We start from the raw sequence: 18,907 nt of genomic DNA, 5'->3' as shown, positions 1-18,907 counted from the left end.
AAGTTAAAGTTTGATTTTAAATTTAAAAGTTCGTTTTAGTTAACGTTATTTTTTTACAAAGCGGATAGCGATATTTTTATGGCTTGATGCCTAAGCGCTTTGATTTCTATTTATGCAATCAAAGTTCAAAAATCAAAATATAATCTTTCGATACCAACCACAAACTTCTAACAATAATGTATACATTTTGACGGCAAAATGCAGTTTAGATCCATCAAAATTAGAAGCTTTCGTAGAAAGCAAACATATTAGCAATATTAGCAATAATATTAAGGTTTGATTAGCAAGAAACCTACTTTCCAATTCAAGCAAAATCTGACCTATAAAAGACAATATCGATTCGAAGAAGTTTAGTTTGCTTAACGTCGCCATGAAGTTACTTGAGTGTGGTATGTAGAAAAAAAAAACGCTGCAACAACCCTTGTAAGCCTTTCGAACAACCTTCCAGTTTTTGTTGTTCTATTGTGGCAAACGAAGCAAGTTTTTGCACAGTTGAAAAACGAGCAGCCGGTAGCAGTCCTGAAAGCCAGTGCAGATGATCCAAGAACTCCACTGATTTTGCTTTCAAATTCCGTAGTTAAGACAACACTTGGCGCGTCAATTAAACCAGAACAGGATATTGAAACCACATTAACACCAGATGCGGCAACAACTACTCCGCCAGTAACGGATGAATCAGCTTCCATAGTAAAACCAAATAAGAAGACACGACCTCCTCAGAAACAAAAACCAGCTTTTGGTAATGGAATAAAACCTAAGCTTCCATATCAGAGCTTATTGCTGATGCCAGGACTGGGGGATAGTTTCCCTAAGTTTCCAAGTTTTCCAAGTACAACTGTGGACGCATTTTCAGTTCAACCTGTGTTCTATCCCATGCCAGTCTATATTCCGTATCCCATTCCTTTTATGCTAAATCAACAAATGCATCTAATGAGCAGACCTTCCAAGGACAAGGTGGAGGATCAAATTGCAATGAGCTTTAATGAAATGATGTCTGAGAAACTGCTTAGAAGCTCTTTCCAGCTGGACAACGGATCTGAATGGCAGGAAACAACCAAGAATCGCATAAAGCCGGCCAACCAAAATGGTATAAAAAAGTGGAGGGGCAAGTGGCGTATGACAACGACAAGTACAACTACCACAACAACTGAAGCTCCTGTTCCAAGTCCAACTGAGCCAACAAGATTACTAATGAATAGCAGTAACCAGAGTGACAGTGAGGTAAAATCCCCCGAAACCAGTCCCAACAATGAGACAACTCAAGCAGCCAGATAATTGAATAAATTAAAGGAGCACCACTACAGGTGAAGAATTTATTTCAGAAAATGGCAATCTTGGAGAAAAACCTATCCAGAAACAAAATCATGTAGCAAATAAACAAATAAATAGTAAACGATTGGCTTATACAATATATTTCGAGCATTTTATTAATACATTAGTTATTTGCAGACAAATTTATTCACAGATTTTATAATTATATTTATTTAAGCAAAAATATACTATGGTAAAATAAATTTATGCTTAATACTAACTAAAATTATAAAGGATATTTTGCAACATATTTCAGGCTTTACTGTGAGAACTAGGAAAAGCATTTCAGACAATAAAGTTATCGCATACTTTCAGGCAGTCAGTGCTTGCTTTCTTTTCATCTCACTCTCTCTCGATTTTGTTTGTATCTGTATCTGTACCTGTTTCTGTGTTTGTATCTGCACGATTAAACTCACCTACCAACACCCAAAGCTGGCCGCATCTTTTGTGCGACGGCACCTCCGCTCAGTTGGTCTTCCACGCTCGCCGGTCTTCCACGTTTATCGCGCCTCTCTGGTTACGTTTATCGGCAACTGTAAAAAGTGAAAGACACGACGGATTCTGGAAATCAAATCTACCACATTACTTCTTGTGAAAAGCGAGAGCGAAAGTGACCACCGGACAAAAAAACAAAATATCTTGCTAATTAGACGACACGCCATGGGCACAACAACAAATTGCGCCCAGAAATTATGAGTCAACTGAGGGGCCGAGTGTTGGTTTAAGTGACAGTGCGTGTTAATTGCCAGAGGAACATCATTCCAAGCGGGTAGGTAAAAGCAGGAAGCCAAATATTCCCACCTGAATCGAACTGGCATGCAAATATTTGACCCAGTTTTGATCGACTGAGTGACCAACAAAACAAAAGCCAACAGCTGGCAAGCCGGTTGCATTTATCTTCCGAAATACGGAAACCTGTTTGGCGGGGAAACGCGCTGCATGTCCATGTGCAGTTAACCCAGTGGGTAAAAGTGAAACTTCCTGCGGTTTCATAAATCCACCAGCTGCCTTCATAAAGTTCTTAAAAACCCTCCACTTGAGTAATTAGCGCATGCCAGATGGGAATCTCAGCGCGCTCTAATACACATCAGAATACCAATTAGTGTTCAGTGTTTTGCTTCGCGTGCTCACCTGCTGAAGATTCTCGAAACAAAGTCCACAAAAAAACAATAAAGTGTTCGCAGTGATACACCCATTAAGAGCAAGAGAGAAGAAGAAAGTAAACAAATTGCTTGGGCCAAGCTTAATTGTGGTTCACTCCAAATAATAACAATTAATTGAAAACGAAACCGTACTTCATAATTTGCAGGCGATAAACCGCAGCAATATATGCAGAGTGGCAGAATTGTTTTTATTCCGAGCTCGAATAACTTTTATTTCACTTTTTAATGTCCCCCCGCCAATTATTGCACTCAATTCGCTACGCTAGCCGGCAGATGGATCATAAAAAGTACATTGAATCCGATCTATTTGGACTTAATAAGCCATTAGTGAGTCAAGTTGGTTAACCGCAACGAAAGTGAGTTTGCTTTTCGTTCGACTTACCTATAGATTTCTCTGAATCGCAACCGAAGAAATGTAGAAAGAGTTAAAAAACTCTTTAAAATATTTGCACGCTAACACGAATCACACCTCACTTGGCGAACTAAGTTCCAAGCACGCATTAGGAGAAATTAGTAATCTATTTGAGACATTCACTAAGCGGTTGACTGAAACCGAAAGTCTGCGCCGACCATTGATTCAATTTAATGAAATGCAAATACTTACAAGTTTACATAACCGCGGGTTGACTCGAGTATTTGCGATGTTCGGATGCGTGCGTCTGCCCGAGAAATTGTCACATAAAAATGCAATAAAATCTCGAGGAAATGCTGGGAATGACAGCGGCAAAACAACGTGCAGGGAAAGCTTGTTACCTTCCGAAACGTAATCTGGCCAGCCAGCCAGCCGAGAGCCGGCCATTTTCGAGTGCCATTAAGATAGATGTAATTGAATCATTATTAAAAAGAGCAGAAAGCATTCGAGTGAAAGCAGACAACAGAACAGCAATCAAAACAAATGTATCTCAGGGGTTGCATAAGTCCAAAGATAATATTTAAAGGCGCATACACATAAAATACTTTTGTATTATGTACGCTTTAAAGAGAGTTATCTGGGTAAAATATACAAACAGAATGTAAAACAATATTTACCTTTGCATGTTCTAGCTAAGAAATAATATTTTGTTCGCTGTTTGTAGTCCAAGTTTCATGTTTCTGAGCCGCTAACCCTTAAAGCCACCTAACGGTTGAACCTGGGTCTTCGACTCGTCTTGAACCCGCGAAGAACTTACATCATATGTTTTTTGGTCTTTTGGTGCGGAGCGAGTTCTGCTACTGCGGCTGCTGCCTCCCTAAACTTGATTTAGCTGGCCATTATTTTTATAGCAATTGTGTACTCGCTGTTTTATGGCTGTTTCTTCGGCATGACATAAGCCGCCATGGCACTTTAATAGAATGCCTTTAATATGAAAAGCCATAACAACGCGACGCGTTACATGAAACATATGTCGCTTATGCACATTACGCATACGTACCGTCTACAGAAAGCCACTAAGTAGCAGCTCGTTAAAAATAATAATCGTAAGTCATACTCCACTCCTGCAGCTGTGCGCGTAATGCGGTCTAATTGATTGCATCGGAAACATGACTATAAACGGATCTAACAGTTTGTGGGATGGCTGATGTCTCGGTTGGTGTTATGGAACAGCTAATTAGAATGCCTCAAAGGTCTCAGACTTCTGCCAATTGTGTTGAGGGTCACAATAAAGGAGCCAAAGTGCAAGCATGTGGATTGATATCTTGATTAAGAACGGCACATTACTTGTAGCACTTTCAGTGGCCCACGCACAACAAAAGAAGAAAGGCATATGTCATAAGTGTGCCACCACACATCTTTTGTTGCTCATCGGAAGTGGTTCAAGAGATGGCGATTTAGACAACTTGATTGCTTTCTTTTCCCCAAGAACTGCTTTTTAATGCCGGTCTCAATTCAATCGCTGTGAATAATAGATAAACTTTGAAGCTCATACAATTTTTGAAGACCGATTTTTATAGGTGTATATCAGTAGGTCAGTTGTTGACCCATTTTCCTGCGATGAAATATTGGTTTTTCATTTCATTCTTTATGTTTGAATCGAATTTATTGGGCATTTTCTACTTCATCTATTTTGACTTTGTTAAGCATTTTAAAATGTTGAACCTGTAGTTTTATAACTGTGTAAGTAAATAAATTAATCTCGACCTCCAAAATACGGAATTAAGGCCGTTTAAACTTTAAAGGAAATTATATATTTTTGGCTACGTAGCCGAACGTTTGGTAATTTCCAGTCCGCCGCCCCTTGACCCATTTTCTCTTTTAACTCGAATTTAAGTTGCCGGAAAAGTCAACCGCTTTTTAACCATATTGGCGCCATAAAAACATAATAAAAATCGCTTAATCTATGTATTTGTCGCTGCAGGGAAACCCGTTCGTCGCTCAACAAATGGCCGTGAAAAGCGCCGACTAAGGAAGAGCCGCGCAAAAACTACAAGGAAAATTAGCGTCAAGCCAGCAGACAAACTGCACTTGAAACAATCTAAAGTTAACTGGAAAATGTATAAACAAACATAGAGAAGCGAGTGTAGACGAAACAACTTTCAGCCGCAGCCGCCGCAGCAGAAAACTACAGTTAAGGTTTTGCGCGGCAGAAGAATCTGGCCAGAGCGACGTGTGAATGCAGGGGAGATAGCAGTTAGCAGTAAGCAGCTAGCAGATACCAGATACGAGAAACAAGCGATATTGCAGTGCAAAAAGTCGACGACAACTGAACGAAAGGCAGGAGAGAAAGAGGCGAGAGAGCGACCGGTCTGCTTTAAGCCTGGCCATGATCTTGGCCAGCCGTTTGGGCCACAACACGATCAGTTGTTTGCCAGACGCGCTCGCATGCGCACGCGAAACGCGCTAACAGGTGATTTGCATATCCGAAAGATACAAGATACAAGATACAAGATACAAGCTGCCTTCCACATACGAAACCGTTAGGCCGTAGGTGTGCCGCGATGAAGTAATTGCAGCTAGCTAGATAATCGACTATAGTAAATAGAAAACGCGCTAAATGCGGCAGCGAAATTCCAAACAAACGAGTCCAAAACAAACACCGCGAAGAAAGTACATTAAAGCCGTTCGGAAGAATTGAGCTGCTACAAAAAATCGAGCGTCAATCAGTGGAATTGTGTTTGCGTGCTAAGCCGAGAGCCTCATAAATTGATTTGTCAATTGGCTAACGATTTCGCCAATAAAGCCGGCCATTGTGTCAGCCGAAGAGACCTGAGTTCCCGGGCACGTAGTCCCAGCGAAATCAGCTAGATAAACAGTTGGGCTGCAGCTAAATTGCAGGGCCAAGGTGGAATTGCATTGCCAGCTCAATTGCAGGTTGCAGGTGTGAATCAGCCGTCAACAGTGCTAACTGGCCGAGTGAAACCGAAAAACGAAACCGAGAATGCCCAACACACACAGTGATTTGCCCCATAATTGGAGCCCCGGTGAGAGCCAGCGTCAGTGGACAACATCCTCGAGTAGAAATCGCACCTGCAATCACAGCCACCCAGTGAGCATGGCCAGATCAAAGCGTAGCTACCTGATTTTCCTCCTCTTGATCTGCCTAATAAACGCGGCCGTCGAAGCGGATGGGACGGTTCGGAATGGCCGTCGTGGTCGCCACATCTCCACCACTCCTCTGAACCACCTGGAAGTGGAGGCTGATGAGATGCAGGAGGCTGATGAGACGGTGACCGAGCCGGCGACGGATTCCTCAGCGGAGTCAACGGAACCGCCAACGGAAGAGTGGCAGCCCATTGAGAACATTACTGAGATTCCGGCCAGGATAGACAGAGTGGCCCCCGCCGACTCCCTGCTCCTCCGTCTGGCCAGGCGGTTCACCAGTGGAAACGAGCTGTGGGATGGCCTTGTTCGCGACTGCTACCTGAAGCCAGACGTGTCCTGCTTCCAGAAGAACGTCTTCAGCTACCTGGACAACGCTCTGGATGTGCAGGACGTCAATGTGACACAGAGGCTCAAGTTCTTCAGGAACCAAGTGGACTACGAGGAGGAGAAGGAAAAGGAGGAACATTCGGAGGCACGTGCCGGTAAGTGAAACAATTACTTTTAAGGAGTTTTCTAAATCCTAAAGGAAATTTTTAACATTTTAATAACGAAACGTTGCTAGGGCACATTTTAATTGAAGAACCGTGCAGGAAAAAATGACATGTTTTTGCAATTTTAAAGAATCATAATTTGATTTAAAATTGACTAAAATGCTTCTGCAAACACAAATAAGACTATTCAACTGGTCATTTGTTTTAAGTTTTAGTGGCATCAAGACGTTCCGTAGAAAAAACGTTCAGTAGAAAAACACCAAAAACTTAATTAAAACGTTAAACGAAAAGTTAATGAATTTTAAATAAAATTGTTATGTATTTTTTTGTTTAGCAAACTTAGCTAAAACCAATTTCTTTTCTAAATATATTTTTTTCCCGCTTATATGCGTTTAACTAACAGCATCATCTTATGTAAGAGCCCTTGCTTGTGGTCGATTTTGTGTGAGCGATCAGTTTTCACGTCGATTCTTTTCTTCGTTTTGTTTACCTATACCGGAGCACGTTCACAAAAAATGCCGCTGCCACTGCCAGTAACTTTCACTTGCCGCGTTTTGATTTGATTTTTTACGTATTTTAGCTGCGCCAGAGAGCAGTAAAATATCTGCTACGGCAACGATCTCTCGTTTATGTGAGTCACGGCGCTTTGACTGCGCTCAATTATGCGGCTTTTTGCCAGGCCGAGATGTTTTCTTTGGCTCTTACCATGGCCAACAGTGTAACAATCGCCCATTAACAGCTATCGAATCAATTAAGAATTATATAAGCGTTTGGTTGTCGATAAAAATGAGCAGAATTGATAGCGTTTAAATTTTTAGCAAGAAGTATTAACCAGGCAGAACACATCAGTATTAATAATCAGTAAGTCAATGTATAAGTATTGTAAATAGAAATGGTTGTAAATGTTATATTTTTGTAGGTAAAATTCTTAAAATAAATGTATTTAATTCATTTGAGCTTTCTAATTAAAACAAACAAAACCAAAACTAAGCTTACAATATTTTCGAGGAGGTGTTAAAGTGAAGTTATCCTCCCTATAAATAAGCAACTTAGTTATTTTACTGTATTCACCAGATTCATTGAAGGAAAGTATTGATTTTTTGACTTTTAAAAATGTAAAAATAGGTTTTGACATTTGAACCCAAGGAAGAATGTTTGCCAAGCGGAAGCACACACTTCCCACGCTTGGCCATAAATGGAAAATTATTTATAAACTCAATGAGCGAATGTTTACTCACAGTTGCGCAAGAACTCCAGCATCCTGAGCGGAGGAAATCGCTTTCTGCCAAACTTTCATTAACCCAAAAGCGTCACTCATGAGTATTTGTTTGTTTCTCTTTCTATTTGTCCGATTCCCAAGCAGCCGGTGCGGAAACCCCGATCGAGGAAGTGACCAGCGCTCTATATGGCAAGAGCATTAAATTCGCAATGACCCACGATCTGGAGGTGGACCTGCCAGAGGTTATGTTCAACGGCGCCACATTTCGCATCTCGCCGCGGGCCATCGAAGGCAACGGAATCATCGCCAAGCTGGAGCTCATTCCCAAACAGGTAGTCAAGGCCCGACTCGCTGGCGCGATAATCCAGAAGAAGATACGTAAGTAATACTCGCAATTTGTTTCCCCATCACGCAGATGTGTATGCATATGCAGATGCAATTCTGCAGTCGAAACCGCTTTCACTCTCCGGTGAATCTGCACGGAGCAACAAATGCAACCAAAAGTCTGATTCGATTGCTACTTTCGTTTGTCCAGAAAAATTTCTACGCAGCAAACTGGTGCTGTCATTCCTGGCCTTGCTGCTGATCATTAAAATCATCAAGATCAAGTTGTTCTGGCTGCTGCCAATCGTCATCGGAGTCGGAGCGGCCAAGAAGCTGCTCCTCAAGTTCCTGCTCTTCCTGTTCCCGGCTCTTTCGCATCTCTTCAAGCTGTGCTCGCACTACCAACAGGTCTACCACGCACCCGCTAAATACCACCACCATCATCATCTCATCGATCATCACCACACGGTAAGCGCAGATTGCGGATTATACTGCCCAAGTTGCAGTTTATCCGCATAGATCTCTAGAAAGCACATCGAACAGACAAGAGGAAACTTACAATGTTGGTATTTATATCCCTTAACAGATGTTATAACATATTTTCGAACTGAATTTTTTGAGCTAGAGAAAGAAAACTATAATTACCCATCAATGCTTACGAAATTTGGGTTCATGACCCAGTTAACATTTGCTTTATATTAGCTGTGATTTAATTTTTATAAATATGCAGGAGGTAGAAGTAACGTCTTCCAAATTTTAAAGGAAACTGTTTGAAGTATCCTTTATTTTATAATTTACCTCAGAGTTTATACAATCGAATTTAATTTCTTGAAAATATTGTTTCAGTTGTTCGGTGTTACTAATGACTAAAGCCAAAAATATATTAATGAAACTGAAATATGATATTGGATGGAAAGAAATTTTCTTTGACACCAACATACGTCACTAACAGGTTTGGGTTAGGCCGTTTGAATTTTTCGGCGTATTTTTGGAGAAATTTCGTCAGCAGTCGTGTTGTGATTCAGTTTTGTCTATAGGTCTGCCGGTCGGAAGTTTCTTTTGTTCATGTGCGAGTCGCGCTCCCGGAAATTCAATTAGAAAAGTCTAGGGAAAAGTATTTCCATTGAAGATTCCCGGCTCCGAGTTGGCGTAGCACGTGCCCCAAGAATGAGCTCACGCTGACACAGACAGCACCCAGCTTGACATATCGTCAAATGAAATCCCGTCTTTCAATTGCGCCCGTTGGAGGGGATTAGACAGGGCCATGGCTGTCACCTCCCCATTTACCACGGAAGAGTGCACACGCGTAGATACTCGTATTTATGAGATGTTTATGTGCGCATTCAATAATGTCGGCAGGAATTTTATTGAGCTGGGACCAGGGCCTCAGCTCGCGGGATAATCCGGGCTCTCATGTTTGCATATGACAATCTTGCTTAAGTGCGATTTTCCCGAGAATCGATTGAGAAAGACGACCCATTCGGCAATTAAAATTCTCTAAGCTTGCTGCTTCTTGAGGTTTAGGCCAACAGTTAAAAGATTTCCAAACAGACAACTGGAGAAAGCAGGAATCAGTGGGGAATACTGGCAATTTAACTTCTTCTTCAATGGAATATATGAATATTTCAAGTGTTGAAAGAGGAAAGCGATGACGACAGTAAAAACGCAATATCGATAGGGGAGTAGTTAATATGAATTCCGAGTGTTAATTTACACCCAAGAGGCCAATGATATGTGCATATTTTCTAGACAATTTGCAGTCTATTAAAGAATCGTTGCCATCCCTGGCTGCTTTCACAAATCAGTGTAAGTTTAAATTAAATTAAATCACGGGAGTAAGAGACTTTCCTGCCACGAGGACCAAAAAACAGCCACTTAACATGTCGTCTGTTTGTGAGCGTTTGTCACCTCTTTGCTAGGAAAAGTTTTCGGGCGGCACAGCATGAAATATGATTCGAATTTGGAGCACAATAAAAATCCAGAAATAATAGGCAGAGCTTGAACTCAAGTCGAGCTGCCAGGCAATGACATAGTCGCATTTTGTTCGTTATTTACGGCTATTTGGCAGTCATTGAACTGGGCTTAAGCCAGCCCAGCCGGCAGACGAAAAGTAGCATAATGCGTATTATTTGCTTGGCTCAAGCACAGACTATAAATAGCCGAATAGATGTCGCATCGAAATGAAGCCCACCGGAGCAGTGAAGAAAACTTTTGCTGCAGAGTTCATTAAATGTCATGCCGAAGCCTTGCATCTTCGGCTGCTTCATTTCCATTTTTTTTTAATTTGCGCCATGTCTATGTCTGACAAGGCCACATTTAAAAAAAGAACGGCATACTGCCTTTCTAAACAAAAAAAAATTAATACAGGGCAATAAGGTTACACAATCTATAACATTGTTTATATGTACGTAAATCAGAAATGATAAAAAGTCTTGCAACAAACAAATGTAGGTGCAGTTATAGCCACCTTTGCTTTGAGCTTGATTTAACTTATAAATCCAATCTTTGATTCGTAATATCTACGTATTAAGTTTAAATACAATTAAAAAATAATATAGTTAGGTGGGCTATATTCATTTTTTAAGGAACAATTCAGTATATGAGAATGGTGGTGAGATTAAAGAAAAGGGAGATAATATTTTCTTCTGGTAAATGCTGTACACTCCTTAAGAAAATGATTTAATGACTTTATATCGTTATTATAGAAGTAGCATGGCTTAGTTATATTATTTTGCTTTATTTTATATTTCTTATAAAATTCCTCTCTACTTTAAGGTGGTTCCGCCATGGCATAGTGGAGAGCACCACTCGGTTCCGGAGATCATCTACACCCACCCGCCGAAGGGTCACCCGTCCGCGTATCTCCATGGAGCTCCGGTGCACGAGAGCTACGGTCCCGGGTTCGAGCACTTTGAGGGCGCCTGGGAGAACAGTGGACCCGGTCTGGGATCCGAGTAAGTTCCGCCTCTTAAATCGCACCCCCCGCTTTCCGTGTCCGCAACTGTCTGTAACTGTCTGTGTATCTGTCTTGTCTCTAAACCACACTCACACGTCACACATCACACATCAACCGACTTGCATCACAATACAATAGATACATAGGCGATATAAATCGCGTTGCACAAATAGAGGAGAATGCGCATTACTTTAAGCCCCACCCGGCGAACGATGCCGGGGTCCTGCATGCTTGGGGCCTGGGCACCACCACACAGAAACAACAGCCACACCAGCAGTCGCACCAGGCACACCAGAACCACCAGGCACACCAGCAACATCAGGGTCAGCAGCAGGCACGTTGGCCACCTGCCACCCAGCAGTCGAGGCCACCCACGCAGCAGAAGCAGCAGTCGCAGCAGCAGCAGCAGCAGCAGCAGCAACAGCTCAGGCTTCAACAACTGCAGCAGCAATTAAGTGCTCAGAAAGCACAAGCCTCTAGTCACAGTTTAAACCCATTTCAAAGTCAGGACAAACAAAGGTACATGCCACGCAAGGGCCCCGAAAACCGACAATCAAGTACGCCCACGCACATGAAAACTCACTTGCACAGCCACAGCAAACAGAAACGCTCCTCATAAATCAGGCCGAAACACAAGCTACTAACCCCAGCCTTAGGCCACATTATGTATTTTCTGGTGACTTTATATTCAAGTGCTTATCTAGCACTCACTCACTTTTTGCACTGAGAGAAGTACAAAACACTTTAACGGAAATAGAAATGTAGCTGGGCTCGAGCACACAAATAGTTTTGTTAACAATTCAAAAATCAGACATCTTGTTTTATCAGTAAAAGATTACAAAGTAGCTAAAGCGCTTTCAAATCGAGTTCATCATTTTGTGTATCATATAAAAATATTTTCAACAACTCCATTTAGTTTGTAAATGTTGTGTTCCTTGCTCCTTTAACCTTTTTTTCACTTTGCTATCGGTTTTTCCTGGGACTTACTTTACGTTTATTGCACTCAATTCTCCGGTGGCTTGTGACTTACAATTAACCATTCATTTGAACATGAATTTTCCCACATATGTTTGTTTTACGCCACTTCACATGTCCTTCCTGCTTATCCAAACGTAATTAAAATTCTTTAATGAAAGCCAAACAACACTCGCTGTTGGGCGTTAATTGTTGCCAATTAAAAAGAGCAGCGCAAAGGAAATTTGATTCAGCGCTCGAATGAAACTATTGAGCCAACCGAAGTTGACCGACCCACTTACCCCGCCTACGGCACCTAATTTTTCCCGGTTTTTCCAGCTCAAGGCCGTCACACTCGCAGCCCCATCCGGTCTTCGTTCCGGGACACCATCCACCTCAAAGTGGGCCAGGACTCTCGGCGGCGGCCACAATTGCTGCGCAATATGACCCGGCGCGCAACAATCAGCAGCAGCAGCAGCAGCAGCAACAGCAACAAAATCAGGAGCCCCAACTCCCTGTGAGTATCCCCTTTCAGCCCATTACGTATACATTTTCAGCAGCCAAAAGGAATCGCAAAATGTGCATTTATTCTAATCGTACATATAACGTACATAAAAAAGGGAGCCTGTGAAATCAGATATCCCATGTGTGGTTATAGCAAAAAATTGCGGCATTTTATTTAAATTTGTGTTTATAACACACTCGGTAAGGAGCACAATTTCAAGGAAAACAAACTCACAGAAATATTTCAAAGTCAAACAAAATGATTGCACAGTACAAATAAAAGTTCACCTGTCAAATATTGTTATTGGATATTCGATGCGAATAGTAGTATTTTATGAGACTAGTTGAAAACAAACAAAATAGTAACTGTTTTTAGAGTATATTTTATTAACAGCAGTTTAGCCAAACTTCATTTTTCTTTTGACAGCTAAACAATATGCAAATACATTTTCCTTTCAAAATATTAAAAGGAGTTTTTTGAGGGGACATTTTAATTTCTAAACCAAATGTCTATAATTTTCCCAGAGTTGTGGTTAAGAAACTCGTAATATTTGGGGGTGGGGTTAAGCACCTCAAGGAAGCAATACTTATTTTATATTTTCCCGGGACATAAAAATGTAAGAATTAAGTGCTTTTTGCTTTCACAGGCAGCACATTTTTGTGTACCTTACCATCTTCTGGTTTACTCCCACCGTTGACTGGTGGTTCCCATTTACACTCCGAACATTTGCACAACTGAACAACACCACAACCATTTGTGCTGCTGCAGTTTCACTCCCCAACGATTGTCTGCTGCCTGGCTGCATTTATTGACACTTTTCTTCGAGTACAAATGGTTTTCCTATGATGCAAATTTTCTTCTCCGCAGCGGAGGTGTATTCTTTTCTCTTTTCGGCCCAGCGAAACCATTCATGCAGGGCCCTGCAAGTTGAATGGGTTGGCAAACAGTTTTGCCGAACAAAACACACTGGCTGACTGACATCCAATGACAGTTTTCACTTTCAAGAGTGCAAAGCCGATGGCCACATGCGGTCCGGGCTCTCAGGCGAGTAAGCCATAATTAAAGTGCACTTTGCCATTGCACTGCCCGCCTGACACTAAAATCTGTAGGCTTGCGAAACACCCCGCTGCTCACCTTAATTAAATGAGCACGCCTCGCCAAGGCCCGAATATGACGGGAACAACGCCTTTCGAGAAAGTGTGCCGGCAACTCTGCATTTGGTCGGTTAAACTGTCCGCAGCAAAAGGTTAACAACTCACGCAAACCCAGCCCTTTTCGCATTAAATGGCATTTGCTTTAGCTTCCTACCTTATTTTAATACCATGTTGTCAGCTTGGCTGCAACAAACTTTGTGCTTCATGTCTCATTTACATTAGGACGAACACTTTGAAAAACTTGTAACTTACTTTTCTGTTTAAATTTGCTAACCATTCGAATAATTCTGGTAAAGCTAGTCGAAAAAGGATGGGTTTGGTATGAAACATTTTTTATTAATAGTTATGACTTGAATAAATAGATAATTAATAAATATTCAATCAATAATTAAATTGTATAAATTGTTAGTTATACAAAAAAATTACAAATACTAAGAACTAAAAAATCTGCCTAAGTAAACGATTATAAATTTATTATAAATTTCATGCAAATAGAAGTCATGTATGACAGAAGTTTAATTTATTTTTTCTTAAAATGAAATACAAAGATTTTCTTGATGATAAGTTTTCCAAGTGCTTAACTTTAGATCCCGTGTTTACATGCTCCTGCATTGATAAGTGTACAAATATCAGTTTTTTAGATGGGTAACTATACATCCTCTTTTTGATACCACTCCCCACAGCCCGAATTGGCCGCCCAGCTGAAGGAGGCCATCCGCATTCAGGCCGAGCAGCGAATTATCCAGCAACAGCAGAAGATTCTAGAGCACCAGCCATTCGTGCAGGACGGACAGGTTTGCCACAACTCGCATCCGCCGCACTAATCTGCTTTCATTCTGAATAACTTGTGCGCTTTTTGTGTGTTTCAGCCGCTGTATCCGCTCAACTACGACCCCTTCTACAGTCCCATTCTGCTGAAAATCGACAAAATCGTCGAGCAGCTGGGCGTGAAGAACGACCTGTGCAAGGAGCGCATTGTGTGCAGCATGTACAAGGACCCTTCCACCTACAGTCCGCACAGCAACTTCATTTCCGCGGAACTGAGTCGGTAAGTCAAGCCACAGATAGAGACTTCCAAGTGCAACATGGAAAGTTTATAGGAAATGCATTTAAAACAAAGAAAAGTTGGTTATTAATGTTCTTCAGGCCTTATACTCTAATCAACTATGAAAGTGTGTATCGAAACTTTAGGCAGATGAGGTTTTTATAAAGACAAAAACTTAACGGTAGCGTTTGGTTCCTAATTCGAAGACAAGTTAGGGTCTCTTAAAAGAGTAAGCAAATGTAGAACAGAAGATTTTAACTTTCATTAAAGTTTATTTCATAGATAAGAATACAAACCTAATCATCCGTTATTAGAAATTTTCATGTTTAGTACCATAAAAGTAACAGCTTTGAAGATTTTATTTGTGCAGTTTCTTTTTAATTTGCGATTAGTTACAAAGTTGATTATTCCCTCAAGAACTTGAGTTAAGTGTATGTTTGGTTTGGACAATCCAACCCTACTACTTTACCTATTTTGGCGATAAATGCCCGAGACAGGCTGGCTGTATGGTTTCGGAACACGAAGTTAAGCTTGTCATTCGCCATAAAATGGTATTTTGTGCTCTAATTGCTCCCCAGGCATTGCAAATTGTGATGTCAGGCAGTCAAAACTTAAATTCGCTCTGCACCGAAGCTTAGTTCGGTGCGTTTTCGCTGCGGGAAAGACTTTAACGGCCCAACTCGGGCTGGGTTCCCCATCATTGCCTTTCAATTAATAGGCAAGAGCGTGAAAAGAAAGTGGAGCTCGGAGCTGTCGGAGTGCAGTTTGTCATCGCGGGTTCGTGGCTGTCGCGTTGCATCTTCTAATTGAACTGCACACTGCACATGGGCAGCCAAGAGGAACTGCCTGCCACAAGCCGTGTGGCGCATTCGAGCCGGTTCCACCCACGTCGGTCACTCCGAAGGCAGTCGAGTATGTCGCAGACCAGATAAACGCGCATTTGGTATTCATCATTTTTCTTACGGCTCATTATCTTTCGGGGCATGCCTATGCCTTTTTTTCGCGTTGACAACAATGAGTGCAAAATTGTTAGACTCGAGATAACTACGTTGACATAATTGTGACTGACAGACTCGTGTCCCAGGAGGAGTCATCTAGACCTAGTCCCTTCTGTCGGATGATTTATGAGTCTGCGTGCCCATGACAAGTCATTAATTGAGTGGCCCAAAGTGTGCTTAATTGCCTTATCGGAACGCCCATGACAATGGCTTGAAGTTCAGGTTTGCGGCCAAAGCAGTTGACAATTAATTAAAATAAATTGGTCTGATAAAAGACAACGGTTATTTTAACCGTCCGCCGTCTGCAATCAAGCGTATCTATAGTGAAAACATTCATAATTAATTGAAAATTCGAGAAATTATCTAACTTTTATAATAGGTTTGTTTTGTCAGCTTTGAATATAAAATATTAATTGGCCCTTTCAATATTATTGACTTGTATGCGATTAACAGGTTAAAGCTTGTCAAGGAGGTTTAATTAAATTCAAGAAATTTTCCTAAAATAATAAAAAATACAACAAACAATAACAGAAAACAATATTTCATTGAGTATATTATATTCCTTGAATGTATTCCTTGTATGTAACAGGAAGAATGACACAAGTTATTACTCATGAGTTGGTCTTGATATTTGCACTCGATTATGCCTTTTTCTTTATTTCTAATTAAATTTTTTACTTAATTTAAAAACATTTCTAAAAACAAAAATAGTTTTTTCCTTCCTAAGCTTATATTTTGGCTTGAGTTTTAAATCTTTAATCACCCAAACCTAGAAAACCTAATTTTTGACAGCCAGTGTTCGGCTGCTATTAATTTGTCAAATAAAATACCCAAAATATAAGAAAAGAAATCAATACTCGTTCCTTCAAGCTGTAACTTGTTCTACTCCATATAATTCACTTCTCAGGAGACTTGACTTTGTCCGAAAAAAGTTTTAGAAGCTTAGCAGCATTTAGTTTTTGTTTTATTGTTTAGCCAGTGCTTTATAAAGGAAAGGTTGCAACATTAAAAGTCGGACAACACATTCTTGCACCAGGTCACGTCTCGTGAGCTTCCTTATGTGGGTAAAGAGCATAGGAAATCAGTTTGGCCTTGGCTTTGTGTGTGCGATTTTCCGGCCACCACCTCCCAGCACGACTGACTAGTCGCATGAAATCCATTAGCAACACCCCAACCACCGAATCAATTGCCCAGACGCCTCCAATTTAAGCTTGAATAGCTGAGCACCAAGTCAGGGGATTGGGTTTAGGTGTTTTTGGGTGAAACATGGATGTCTGGCATACAAAGACGCGTGTTGGTAAGCCCAAAAGTACGCAGAACGATTCGACCTGCTTCCACAAAAACTTTACTGCGATGGGACGAAGTGGTAAAGTTAATTAGCTAACTTCCTGGCACCCACAAAAAAGGCATTCTGAGGCTTTCGCCTGCAGCTAGGACTAACTAAATAAACACTCAAAAGAAAAATCAAGTTGTATACCAAAATAATTATATTATTTTTGGGAAGTGAAAAAAATTTAAAAGAAAGTTGAAAATGCCTTTAACAACATCAACATTTATTACCGTTTAATGTTATTCATTTAAGCGGAGCATTTTAAAATTTATTTAATTTTTGTTAAAAAGAACTTAATCTGTTAAGAGATACTCCTTCTGTAGTGTTTTTTGAATGAAAGTTGTTTTTAGGTATAGAATAAAATGTAAAGCTTATTATCTTTTTACCAAGAGAAATTCTAATTTGAATATGTAAGAATCTCAATTTTCCAGTGTATTAAAATAACCAATAATGAATACATCTGCCACACAAAAAATACCATTTAATTAAATACGCGGAAAGTTCTTTTGCTAAAGTTTCCTGTTTCGTGTCTATTGCAGCGATACCAGCGAACTGGAGCCCGTAACGCATGCGAATGAGGCAGTGCGTCGCTTTTACCGGCTGATTCAGGCTGCCCGCGATGGCCAGGATCAAAAGGACTGCCAAAGCCTGTATCCACAGTGCAACATGCCGGCCAAGTGAGCCGGAGGTCCTAAATCCTCGAGAGAGCGAGACGCTGAAAGAGTACGAGCAACTTTGAAGTCAACTTTTCCTTGTTAAAAACCGAACTGTAAATAGGATAATTAACCTAGACTAAGATTAATTTATTGTTAAACTCTTATTTATTTATTGATTTATTGTAGTCTAAGGTTCGCCTACCTATGTATATTTATTCTCTTCGGTCACCCAAACACTGCATTAATATTCATTCTGATTTTGTTGAAATTTGCTTACACATTATTCACTAGAATCGGCTGCGGTCAGGACACTTTTTAAATTTGAAACACACGTGAATTTCACACGAATATTTCACAGATCATTTACTAAAAATAAAAAAAAAATGAAATCAGAATATTTATTAATTGACGGTCAAACGGGTGAGCCTGAAAATTCAATTAGTCAATACACAAAAATTGTTATTAGAGTTTTTGTCGCCAACACATAAAATGAAAAATAAATTGAAATTGTGTTATACCTACTTGTATGATTTTGATTATTTCACATTAGGTTGAAATAACACTAAACAAAAATTCAATATTCTTTTATAATTTCAAAAGAGGTGCTGAAATAGAAGTTACACATTTTAATTCCTACATTTGTAACTCAACTGTCGGCAAAAGCAATTTAATAGTGTATATTTGTTAGCAAGCTGAAAATATTTAATTTGTTAAATAAATGTTTTGAAAGCATTAAAACTTAGAATTTCCCAGAGACAAACATGATTGATAATCTCAACAGACTCGTTTATTTATTGAATCCTTCGTATATTAATCGAAGTCAGTTTCGAATAAAGTTACTCGTAAAATATTAATGTGCCAACTCAAATTGACCTGGGGCCTTGGCATAAAATGGAATAAATAAGTACACTTATTTGATAGCTGGTGCATGGCCTTTAAATCAATTCAGCTGACTCAGGGCAATCTGCTTTTATATTAAATCAGGTTATATTTGGAACACTCACGCTGGGAAATCATTCACTCAGACCAGCAGGTTCAATAATAACGCGTTTTCCTTGCATAAATCAAGGCGTTCTTGGCCCAGCAGGAATGGAGCTCCAATATGTCGCCTAATTGTTCCTGGCAAACAGTCGTAACGGAAAGCAACCTATTTGCATAAATATATTTATTACACTGGGTATCGGCGTCGGGGGCGGCTTTGATGTCTCCATGACGAGCATGAACTCATCTAAAATTAATATTTATGTAAATTCCAGGCGCAATTAACACGCAAATGGCAAA

The 18,907-nt window shown here is 40.3% G+C and overlaps 2 protein-coding genes across 5 annotated transcripts; both read left to right on the top strand.

Moving 5' to 3' along the window:
* Nucleotides 1–370: 370 nt before the first annotated feature.
* Nucleotides 371–1,275, top strand: LOC108091721. Its single transcript, XM_017191064.1, has 2 exons — nt 371–389; nt 449–1,275. Exons 1-2 carry the CDS (start codon nt 371–373, stop codon nt 1,273–1,275), a joined length of 846 nt encoding a protein of 281 aa, XP_017046553.1.
* A 517-nt stretch (nt 1,276–1,792) lies between these two features.
* Nucleotides 1,793–18,147, top strand: LOC108091812. Of its 4 annotated transcripts, none has more exons than XM_017191181.2 (10): nt 1,793–2,080; nt 4,811–6,476; nt 7,849–8,082; nt 8,240–8,496; nt 10,804–10,982; nt 11,123–11,503; nt 12,278–12,455; nt 14,281–14,391; nt 14,467–14,645; nt 17,510–18,147. In XM_017191181.2, the coding sequence occupies exons 2-10, from the start codon at nt 5,831–5,833 to the stop codon at nt 17,649–17,651; spliced, it is 2,307 nt and encodes a 768-aa protein (XP_017046670.1). In that variant the 5' UTR covers nt 1,793–2,080; nt 4,811–5,830; the 3' UTR covers nt 17,652–18,147. The 4 variants fall into 4 exon arrangements, with proteins under 4 accessions (XP_017046670.1, XP_017046669.1, XP_017046672.1 ...); XM_017191180.2 differs by having other exon boundaries at nt 7,846–8,082; XM_017191183.2 differs by lacking the exon at nt 11,123–11,503.
* The last annotated feature ends 760 nt before the right edge of the window (nt 18,148–18,907 follow it).

This window comes from Drosophila ficusphila, unplaced genomic scaffold (assembly GCF_018152265.1).
Source record: "Drosophila ficusphila isolate 14025-0441.05 unplaced genomic scaffold, ASM1815226v1 contig_791, whole genome shotgun sequence".
Classification (NCBI taxonomy): domain Eukaryota; kingdom Metazoa; phylum Arthropoda; class Insecta; order Diptera; family Drosophilidae; genus Drosophila; species Drosophila ficusphila.
The sequence above is the reverse complement of the archived record's forward strand: the minus strand, read 5'-3'. Positions and strand labels throughout refer to the sequence as shown.

What these genes read in the sequence shown, in the direction of transcription:
- LOC108091812 (XM_017191180.2), top strand. Translation starts at nt 5,831, where the DNA reads ATGCCCAACACACACAGTGATTTGCCCCATAATTGGAGCCCCGGTGAG. An exon ending in ACATTCGGAGGCACGTGCCG is followed by an intron (nt 6,477 to 7,845) that starts GTAAGTGAAACA and finishes CCGATTCCCAAG; the next exon opens with CAGCCGGTGCGGAAACCCCG. An exon ending in CAAAGTCAGGACAAACAAAG is followed by an intron (nt 11,504 to 12,277) that starts GTACATGCCACG and finishes CGGTTTTTCCAG; the next exon opens with CTCAAGGCCGTCACACTCGC.